Source organism: Channa argus, chromosome 18 (assembly GCF_033026475.1).
Source record: "Channa argus isolate prfri chromosome 18, Channa argus male v1.0, whole genome shotgun sequence".
Taxonomy (NCBI): Eukaryota; Metazoa; Chordata; class Actinopteri; order Anabantiformes; family Channidae; genus Channa; species Channa argus.
This window is the reverse complement of record NC_090214.1, coordinates 7075838-7087454: the sequence shown is the minus strand read 5'-3', so window position 1 is coordinate 7087454 and position 11617 is coordinate 7075838. Positions and strand designations below refer to the sequence as shown.

The 11617-nt window shown below is 38.3% G+C and overlaps 2 protein-coding genes across 2 annotated transcripts; one reads left to right on the top strand and one right to left on the bottom strand.

The window, feature by feature from the left end:
- Positions 1-2244: 2244 nt before the first annotated feature.
- Positions 2245-2929, top strand: pmaip1 (phorbol-12-myristate-13-acetate-induced protein 1). Its single transcript, XM_067484823.1, has 2 exons — positions 2245-2257; positions 2358-2929. The coding sequence occupies exons 1-2, from the start codon at positions 2245-2247 to the stop codon at positions 2480-2482; spliced, it is 138 nt and encodes a 45-aa protein (XP_067340924.1). The 3' UTR covers positions 2483-2929.
- A 902-nt stretch (positions 2930-3831) lies between these two features.
- Positions 3832-10762, bottom strand: LOC137103709 (Golgi phosphoprotein 3-like). Its single transcript, XM_067484302.1, has 5 exons — positions 10374-10762; positions 9732-9863; positions 8369-8483; positions 7837-7997; positions 3832-6202 (listed from the first exon to the last, which is right to left on the bottom strand). The coding sequence occupies exons 1-5, from the start codon at positions 10578-10580 to the stop codon at positions 5939-5941; spliced, it is 879 nt and encodes a 292-aa protein (XP_067340403.1). The 5' UTR covers positions 10581-10762; the 3' UTR covers positions 3832-5938.
- Between the last annotated feature and the right edge of the window lie 855 nt (positions 10763-11617).

Sequence of the window (11617 nt, the reverse complement as noted above, 5' to 3'; positions counted from 1 at the left end):
ATATGAAATAACTTGATTAAATAAATCTTTTCAACCAACTACAGTAGTAAAATGCTAGTTACACATAATGCAATAGTATTTTCACATTTCTCTCGTATTAGCATGTTTATTTGAGCAAAGTATCTGAATACTTACCACCACTGTATGTACTTTATGTACATACCCTGTGAAATGAGATTAATGCTATGACTGTGCCGTACACTCTGGAAACAAGCAATTTTTTTCTAAATATCATATCACCATCAGCCTACACAGACTCAGCCACTGATGCTCCTTTGCAAATTATCTAAGTATCGGGTAAAATTTTCTCTTTATCCACTGAGCAGTATGGTCTATTATGAACTCATGATCCATTACGGATCCATAGACAGCTTTAGGGAGTATTTACTTTGAAAGGTATGATAACAAATGAAGCTTATAAATAAAATGTATTGTTAAAAAAGAAACAAGAGGTTTAACTTTTTGGCTATGACACTTCAAGAATATATTCCTGAGACTCCTTATGGCATCACATGTCTGTGAGTTGATTGTATTGCACCAAAGTGGGATTTCCACCTAGATTTATCCGGTAATTTCAACTACATAAATGTTTAGGCCCACAGTTATCCAATGCGGCAATGTTATTATGCTTATTTTTCTAATTAACTTGTTGATTTGCCTTTAAACAAAGAAAACAGTAAACCCCTATAATGTCTTAGAGCCAAAGGAAATTCAGAATGCTCAGTAGTTATCTTAGTTATATTCAGAAAAAAAATACTTGATTCCGACCTGGCACCTTATTTAGGAAGTTACCAAACTATTTATCCACTAATTATCTTGTTGACAGTCTATAATTGTCAAACATTTCACTAAATTGCTCCTATGACCATTTGGAGTGGCTATACTATATTCGTACGTTCACCTAAGCAAATGATCTGAATACTTCTTCAGACAGTGGAAATACATATATATATGTCCTGATAGATACTGGTTTTAATCATTCTGATTTGCTAGTTGGTTATTATTTATCTTTACTTTGAAAACTGACATTTAAATTTTTTTAAGTGGAAATAAAGAAGAGCATACTAAACAACAGCAATGTATTACGTGGCACAGTTCAGATCACCTGACTGCAAATGGCGGGGGTTTCCTTCTTACTTCCCTGTTTACACAAAAGGGGAAAGACAGCTACAGGGCAAGCCTTGACATGCTCATAATCCCTGTGCTGTGCATAGTATTGCGACCTCATGATATCCTATTATGGAAAAATCATAGGAATTTTAATGAGATGGAGTGAAGCATGTACAATATATATTCAACATTACAACGCTTTTGGTCAGTTTGTGTGGTTTTTAGGACACCATGTTGGTGCAGGAAACTTAGTTAGAGGTGACGTTGGATGAATGTGTCTCTTTTGTGTGGAATGAATGCAGTCAGTTTAAGAAGGCATCCATTCTGGTGCTGCTCTTTAATTGTCCAAAGACCACTAAACCACACTAATCTCCCAGGTTTCAATTTTCAAGAGACATATATTCAGTGTTTTTACATACAGTGTAATCCATGAAAAGTTATTTGTGTTGTGACTGTAGATTTTGGTTTTTCCATATCTTATCCATATTACACCACTGGGGCACAAGCTCAGTCACTAATGCTCCGTTGAACTGTTGTTCTACATTCAAAGTACTGTACTAAAAAGGCAATAAATATTTATGATGAGTTTTTATTAGTGTGAGTTTCTTAAATTCAGCCTCGAACGCCATGATTCATGATGACATATTGCTTCATATGCCACGTTGTAGCTGTATACGCTGTTGTTTTCACTTTCTATATCGGACTCCACTCCTACATTCAATACTTCATAACTTTGTTACGTACTCTGTGTACACACATATTATGGCTTTGATTAAGACATTATGACAGTGATTAAAATAGCAAAACGCCAACAGTCAGGCACAAACAAATCAGCAATGTCTTGTGCTTTACAAAAAGGTAAATTTTTTATATAATGCTACTTATAAAAGTTGCTAATAACAATATTGTTAAGAGAGTGGTGTACGTATCGGTAGGAGGAGCTTGGCTCGGGCTGATGGGGATTCCTCAAGCATTAGGTGGCGTCACCACAAGTATTTAAGCCTGTGTGTCTATCTATAGTTTAAACCTGTTCCTTCTTGTCAAGCCACAGCTACAGAGCTTTATAAGCACTGAGAGAAGAAAAACTGAGCCTTTAAATTTTCTCAGTGTCAGACAGAAAGGAGCATCCTGAAAATGGCTCGCAGTGGTGAGTATATAAGGGGATTTTATTGAATTTTAACCATATATTTAATCATATGTTCAATCATATCAACATGAGTAATCAGACTGGCATCTTTTGCCCTCAGAACTTGCTGCCATTGTTGATCTCTGCGCACATGAGCTACGTCAAGTTGGAGATGAGTTTTACTGGAGATACAAACTGCTGGAAATACTTCTAAAGAACTACAAGACTGCCACTGAAATCAAGTGAGATGTGATGTCATCAACATGAACTGGATTTTATTAAACTGGATTTTACCAAACTGGAAGGTTTTCAGAGCCTAAACACAAATCTTGGATATTGACTTACCACGGGTGGCAAAATGGTGGCTCTCGAGTGGGATGTACATTAGCATGTGGAAAAGCCTTGATGGTGGTGCTGTACCTAAAGTGTGAATGGACTGCTGTCACACACGACAGTGGAGTCCAGATGTGCTGGATGCTCCTGATCCAGATTCAGATCCATGGGTGAATCTTCTGAAGAGATATAATCTGATGAATATGCTGACTGCCACATATACATATTATATACATATGTTGGCTTTTATTCATGTCATTTTAAGGCTTAAGAATTGTGACTCCGTTGTCTGTTCAAATGTCTTAAAAAATCTTATGGGTAATACTGTATGAGTTGCTAATAAAAAATGCATGTTTAGTATCTAGACTCAGGTCATTTGTAGTATAAAAAGTAAACAAACGAAAAGGCTACTAAATGAATACTTATTATAGAAAATATATGCATACTTGTTTTCTTGCCACTGTTGTATCTGGAAGAAGCAGCTGTTGGCTTAGCATAAAGACTGGAAACCGAGGGAAACTGGGAGCGTTCTGCCAAGAAGCAACATTATTTATCTAAAACACCAAGCAGGAACAGATCTATGGGGGGAAATAGAGGAAGCTGCCTACTACAGCTTAAGTGACATTCATGTTCGGTGCGTGTGTGCCGGCCGGCCATGCATCAATTATTTCTTAGAAGTCTGCATCACACTAGCATGTGCCACCTTGCTATTGACTGGCACATTAGTCAGACAGTACCACTTCCCTCTTTGGCTCCTTCCAACAAGCACCTATAATTAGAAACTGGGATATTTTTAGAGAATCAACAATAAAAGCATGTAAATCTCAATACACGTGCCATATGTCCATAAAGCGAAACCATAAACACAGAAGTGCACAGTCTGGTATTTCCTGCTTTCTTTGTTCAAAGCAGCCTCCTATATGCCACAGTACTGACTACAGTATTAGACCCAAACAAAAGTGGGGCTTGCACAAGTGTGAATGCCGTGCACTCAAATAATCAATTAACTTTGTGGTGTTGCCCTAATCATTACAACAAATTCTCAAATTTTATAAGTGGCATTAGCAGTAAGTTTGGCATTTTTAAATCAATTATCAAAATGGTCTTCAGTTTTCAGTCGTTTAGTAATCCACTGATTGTTTTAGCTCTAGGCTACATCAACTTAACATATTTTATATGATACATTTATGTGAGCATTTAACCAGTTGAATGGAAGATTTCATTAGGGTATATATGAAAACAATACGATAGCAAAACAGTGCTAAATTCAGGCACTTAAAGGATCCTTATTTTATTTTGTGTGGTAATACAAAAGCATACATATTTATAGGGGACAGGAGAGAAGATCCCTTTCATAGAATTCCATTAGATCATACACATAAAATGACTAATAATTACATACAAGCTTTTCTCCGCAGCTACAACCACAAGTACCCCAGCCCTCCACCGATAGCATGCATGGTCTCTACGCTGTAAACGCATTGCAACAATTCTTCATACATACATGTAATTCTTTAGTTCAAATAAAAGTATGCAATGAAACAGTAGATGACGTAACTTCATACACAGAGCACACCAATCAGACCAGAATGGTGTTTACAATCAATTTTATACTGAAACAACATTTTTTCTCAGGAGCTAGGCTTTGTTACAGTGGTCTGCATGTTACTAAACAGTTTCAGTCATTAACAAGGATTCATCTGGGGCTCACGTGACCCTCTAACAATTTGCATGTACAGACCAATACAACATGCCCACATGGACCTGCTGGATAGAAAAAGGCCCAACTTATGACATGACACTGAGATGCTTTACATTGCAAGATGTAAACTTAAAGGGTCAGTTCATCCAAATAAAATGTTTTTTATCCTCACTTACCTCTATTGGTATGTAGCAGTTTAATCCACAGACCACAATGTTGACAGTTTTAATAGGGGTCTTTGTTTCAGTGAAAAACTGTTTACAGTAGCTTGTGAATCAGAGAAACTTCCACAGAGGAAGTTTCTTCAGATGTTTAACTGCTAATGAGCAACTTTAAAAAAATACAAAACAAAATCTATTTACCTCATTAGGATAGAGATTTATCTCAAAACCTATATTATAACGAAATTTACCTTAAACACTAGATATCACTAGTGTGAGAATATGTGGGATCCCCTTCCCCCCAGAATGATTTGGTTGAATTGGCCCAGCCTAGCTGTATAAGAAACTGCATGTCATAAATCTTGTTTATGCTGGTCACAGAGAACTGAATTGCTCTTTATGTCTCAACTTAAAAATAAGAGAATACACTTTTCTATATGTCCAGAGGAATGACTCTAACGTTTATCATAAAGGTCAATAGCTGTAGGAAGAATTGAGATATTTTTTCTACTATGATTAAGGTTAAATTATTTCCAACGTCATTTTTACAAGCGGTTTAAACAACCAAGAAAAAAACACTTAAATACTATCCTACCTACAAAGCTATTGACTGTGCAAAATATGTGATAATTGGCAAACTACTCCAAGCATCAATTAGCAAAATAAACAGAAATGGAAGACTAGTGTCATTCTTTAAACACAGAATAGACAATTCCAAAAACAGAAAACTAATAGGATAAAAGTTTAGTTAGATTTAAGATGCAATTCTTCATTTAAGTCTTTTAGGGCCAAATTACAGAGCTTACTATTAAATGATGTGGAACTTGAACTGAACTCAAGAATTTGAATTCTCCCTTTCCCCCTTAAAAACAAAATGCAACGAAGAGGGAGTGAACTTAACAAGTTGACAAAGCGAATCAGTAACATATTCAGTTAGAATATTTTAATAGTAACCCATGGCATAAACTCCCAACACAAGTGGAAATGAATCGGTGGAAGCAGTAGACCTGCATGAGTGCAAAGAGAATCAATAGCTGTGTGATCTGCTATTCTTTATCCTTTCATAAGCTTGTTGGAGAATATGGACAAGTCCAAAATTTGATTCTGTCTGGATCTTGTTGTGATGTAGAGATGAGGTTTTCTTATTGTAGAAAATAAACTTGGCCCCAGTCATGACCTTCATATTCACCATCACTTCTGCCACCTGCTTTGTTCTTTGATGTAATCTTAACATTAACACAAGCCCATCAAGTTTGTAGTGTTGTTGTTCGTACATATAGCAGCCAGTCATTTTCTGTTTAGAGACCTTTCCAAGCAACCAAAGGTGAAGCTCACCATCAAATCAGATTGCACTGGGTTAAATGGACTACCACCAAAATATCATCCAGAAAAGATGTACAAACAGTCTCCCCGACTAAAATAGATTGTCTCATTAAGTGTAGTCCTTCAACCAATTAAATATCCCAGACCATGGCCAGATCTTCCAGTCCAAACAAACAGGTGTTTTCATTTAGTAAATGCAGCCACTACAGCCCACATAAGTTCATTGGCGCTGGGCTTTGTGCTCTCTTTCTCTGGTTCCAGCTCTAGCAGAGTGTGGACTCTCTTCATGGCCAGATCGTACTGTTCATCTTGGAGTGGGGCGAAGGCATTCTCAAGAACGTCGGATGAGTGGGCCAGAAGGATAAGAGCGAGAACCCGCTTGTCCATGCGGTGGGGATCATTGACCCATTTCTCCAATACCGAGTCCTGGACCTTCTTGACGAGGCGCTGTAAGCAACAACAGGTATGGAGTTTTATAGCTATTATTTGTGATATATTTAGGTACTGCATACATTTAACCAAGTGGAAAAAAATATGGAATTAAACAATTTAACAGTACTTTTTCTAAATGTACTTACTCACTTTCTTAATATTAAACTACAGCCACCTAACATTGATTCTAGCTTAGGATAAAGACTGGAAGCTAAAGTAGACTGCTACCTAAGCTTTGCCCAAATGTAAACATCAACCAACCAGGACATCAGAGGTTCACTAATTAACTTGATTTCTTTTCTGTTGCACAGGCAGAGCCACAGGGTCCAAGATTCAGTTCCTAGTTCCTCCTGACAATACTGGATGCTGAACAACCAAGTTGCCACTGGTGTATAATTATTTGTAAGTCACTTGGAATTTAGGTATCTGCTAAAATACTAGTTGTAAGAAAATATTGTTATAAAGGGTAAAAAAAAACAATACATTTCTATGAAGGTAATCAGAATTGACAATTAGACCTAGCCTCTCATCACTAATATTTTCCCTCTCACACATTTTGAACGTGAATTAGTACTCGACCCCACACTCAGAGCTGAGAAAAAGTGAATTATGCCCACGAAACTATTTTTTAATTACATATGAGCAACATTGCTACATTTATTTAATTAAAATATATTAATAGAGGAGTTTTGAAAATACAACAGGGGACACCTGTAATGAAACAAACTTCCATTCTAATCACCATCAATTACTAGTCAAGATTAATATTGATCTTGTAAAGCTAGACCCAAAAGCAGGAAGGGTTACATTCGAGCTATATGGAAAAATTTTTTTTTTTTTCAGAAAATGTCCTACTTATATTTTTAATAATGTACATAATGTTATAAGATACTATTTTCATAACAACAACAAAAAAAAGGTCAACCAAAAATTGGATCTATCAAGCAGCTCATAAACAGCAGTGCCATCCAAAGTTCAACTAAACTCACATTTAGTTCTTTTGCCATCAAAACATCAATGCGGAAGTATTAGAAAAGCTCTTTTTTCCTTTCAAGATGTCTGCATTTAATTGCCAGCAGATGGTGAGCTGAGCCTGAGGTACTAGGCAGAAGAATGACCAGAAAATGTTTTGTTAAGTTTGTCTCAAGTGATATTTGTGGGCAGATTTAGTTACCTTTTTCCTTAACCTGTTCAGCAAGGTGTAAGAGAACACACGCTAATGTTTTATATGTTAGATAATATACAGTTATGGAAGTAGACTATATGAGATAAGTTTACTATAAAATAAATGAATGGCTGACATTTAAATTGCTTTCTTAAAAAAATAAATAAATAAAAGGGGGGTGGAGCTGAGCAGTTATGAGTCTTGGCAAACAAAAAAAAAAGCCCTCTTAATTTCTGGTGATCTTTAACAGGACCCACAGATGTTACCACAGAGCCAACAATTACGCTGAAATTGTGGCTGTTACCCTCATAAGAAGCTGAATGGTGGTGTTTGCAGAGTGAGCAAGAAAATCTCGCTAGGATCATAAAGCTTTTACTTCTCAGTCAAGTGTCCCCAACAACAATAAAGTGAGCAGTTAAATTTCACTGCATGTAGAGTTTAATCAGCCAGCTTAAAATGAAGCGATAAACCGCCAACAGCTTACCTGTTTAATGGAACTGTTGGTGAGTGGATGTGTGGTCATGTCAAAAAGCAAGAAGTTCTGTTTCTCTGTTGTGAGGACACCTTTCTCTACCAGGTTTTTTGCCAGACGTTCTCTAACATTTCTCAGCTGGTAATGCAGCTTCAGGGGATTCCAGGTCTCTCCTAAACGATAAAATAAGACGCATTTGAATATATTAAACACTGCTTGTATAAGTCAAAGTCACTTTATTACTTTTAGTTTTTTTGGAGTTCAAAACCCAATTATATTTACTTTACAATTATGAATGAAAAAGACACGCTTCAACTGTTCATATTTGAGAAGGTGTAGCCAAAAGATGTTTAGCTTTTTTCTTAACTTCAATACCACTTCCATTATCAAAGCTGCAGATTAATTCTGTCTACTGACTAAATTCACCAACCTCTACAAGACACAATGTAAAATGGCACAAGCTAAGGAAACATGTCCAACAGGTGACACAATGAGCCGATTAATGCAAGGTTTGGTTAGCAAATTCCATCAAGTTTTATCTCACCGCTCAGCAGTTCTATCCAACTCTGGACAGTCTCTGGGGGCTGGGTTTCTTTAATGTGCTTCAAGGCCTCATCCAGCAGCACGTCTCCTGTCGGGGCATCTGACTTACAGATCACCTTGGCAAACAAAAGCAACCATATTTAAACTAAGACGGTGTGTCTCACTTATGCATACACCTACATCATGTCTGACCGAGAGTCTCTGGTATATTATGCGTTTTTCAGCTGAAAGATTAGCACAAGAGATCTTCATGTTCTCAAATTGTTTTGATGTTTTCCAGTCCGGATTATGTTCATAATAACCTTGACCTTGTTAAGGTTTCAAATGTCTTCATGTAAACACAGTCCATGATATTATTGGATTTCAGTGCTGCATCTGACACAGTCAACCACGACACATTACCAGGAGTCCAGTTAAACTGGGTAGGACTTTCTGGTAGTGCTTAACTGGGATTAATGGCATCGGAGGTCCATTTCAGAGTGTACAAAAAACAACATGTGGTGCTTCTCAAGAATCTATTCTCAAATCTTTTTTGTTCAACAGGTTTCCACAAGCCCCTATGATGGAAAATGAACATTCATACAACAAAAGTTTTTATATAAATAACACCAGGTGTCTATGGTCCAATTCAAACATTGGAGGTTCACAGAACAAACAAACATTTTCTCCAGTTAACAGAGCAAAAAATGAAAACTATTTTTGCATCCAAAGATTAATGATTAAAATCAGCACTGAGATTTAGTTGCTAACATTAAGGACCACAAAAGTGTTGGACTAGTAATCCTGCCTGAGCTAAATGTTTATAGCTACGCAAAAGAAAAGTACAATTTACATGTTAGCAGACGCTTTTATCCAAAGCGACTTACAAAAATCTAAGTCAAGGAGAAAACATCAAAGCAAAGTCCTATCAGAATTGGTTTAGATTGGTAACTACAAGAGACTCGCACATAAAAGGTCCTGCATTAGTTGCAGCAGATTATTAGTCAAGCTTATTGATCATAAACACCTGGACAGGTACGTACGTGTGTGTGTGTGTGTGTCTGTGTATATGTATATATATATATATATATACACAACTATGCACTACCAGCTTACATAAAAAATTGGAGATTCTGAAAAACCTGTCCAGGTGTTTATGATCAATAAGCTTGACTACTTATATAATCTGCTTCAACTAATGCGGGACCTTTATGTGCGAGTCTCTTGTAGTTACCAAAACTCGCACTTAGTAGCACTTTTTGCCTCGGTGAAAAGTGCCAACAATTAAAGTTTCCATGCCTGCCGGCAGTCGGACCCTACGGACAAGGTGTCAAGTGTCTTGCACTTGTGCTGTACAGTTCCGTTAAAGTGGACGGGATTCTCACCTTCCTGTAGAGCAGGCCTTTCCTCCTCACCCCGCAGGCCTCCAGCTGTAGTCTCCCCCTCAAGGCCAGCTCCACCAGCATGCATCCGCGAAGTCCGGAAGAAATACAGTCGTTCCAGAAAGACGTGTAGCCCTTGAAAGGGGCAGGGAGAGAGGAAGGGAAAAGGAAAAAAAAAAAAATCAATCAGCCAAGGCGCAGCGTTTGTTCTTCTAACTTTGCTGACGTGTAGTACAGGTGGGACGTTTGCTTTGCGAGCTGTCGAAAAGGAGTCACGTCGCTGCTGGCGAGTTGTCATGTAAATTGTTCTGGTAACACAAGCTAGAAAATAACTGCTTCCAGTCGGGGAAACGTGTTTAGCGTTTGCTTACCGACAACCACACGTATGAAGCGGAAACAAACTGCAATACTCGCACGGTGCCTTTGTCACAAGGTTAACTATCGTTACGAACAGTTTGACAAACATCCGCTGACTGGCGTAACATTAAACCCGCAGACCCGCCACTTTGTTTTACGTGTAGAAAACTAGTTGATTAAACGTAGTTAGCTTCACGTTTGGTGACGTGCACGCAACGTTAGCTAACGCTTAACAAACAAGTTACCAGCGAGCAAAATAACTGTCGGGTTGGAGAAGCAGCCCCACACCTCTCGATCCTTGAGGCCCAACAGCAACACTTCCTCCATCAGTGTGAGTCTGGTTTCCTTCGAGTCCCCCTTGTCGTCGTCTTCCTCCCCGCGGCGCGCCTCCTCCTCCTCCCCGCCGGACTCCTTCTCCTTCTCGGCGGCGGCGCTGCGAATGGCGTCGGTCCTTCGCTGGACGAGGCCCGAGTTTCGCTGCGTGAGTGAAGTCATAGCTGGTGCTGCAAGACGATCAGATCCAGAAAAAAGCGCCTACCTCGACCACTCAGAATGGCCCGCAGCATGTAACCTGGATGTTAAAGGTGAGGATATTGAAACGGCGGATCGATCAAATGTATACGGTCGTTAACGTCCAGCTCTGCTCTGCGATCCTGCTTCGACTGCCTATTTCCTGAACCAACAGAGTGGCGCTAGCAGTGACGTCGGATGAGGGCTGTACTGAACTGTGAACGCATCTTTCGTGTTGCCTTCCATTAAACACCGGGAATATCGCAATCTAAACATTGAGCACATAGCAAAAGACACAGTGTAGTTATATGCCATGTTAATTACATTTTCTTAATTACAGAATTTTGTTTAAGTGAAAACAGATATGACACGAGCCTTTCATCAAGCGTACATTCAAGGTAATAAACCAAGAATATTTATGGTATATGCAGAGGTGGAAAAACTTTGCAATGTTTCAAAACGAGGCAGAATAAATATGCTCCTTTGACTCTGCAGCACAATAAACAGTGCACAGAAAAGGGAGGAATGGATCCCACTAATATTAGCATAGTCTGGATGCACATGTCATGCAGTCAGCCAAGAAAGTAAAGCTGAAATAATCCTGTCTGCTACCATAATCGAAAGCAGACCAAGATGAAGGTTCCGGAGCAGCCCTTCACAAGCCCTGAACTTATATAAAAAAAAAAAAAATTCTCTACTACTAGCTGAAAAACCATGATTAAAAACTCTATAGTATGAGCAACAAAATGACAGCTAGAAGTAGATAGATATTTTAATGTGGAAAAACAGAGGGAACATTAATGGAACTTTTAATTCATTTAGATGTACTACTGGACTATAGGCTGGACTACTGCAATGCACTTCTCATTATAATCTAAAAGAGCCTTCTCAGCAGCTGCTGCACGGCTCTGAAACGCTCTGCCTGAGAACCTAAGGGCACCACAGACTGTGGACAGTTTCAAAAAACAGTTAAAGACTTTTCTGTTCAGAAAAACATTTTAAAGTGATCATTCCTTTTTATT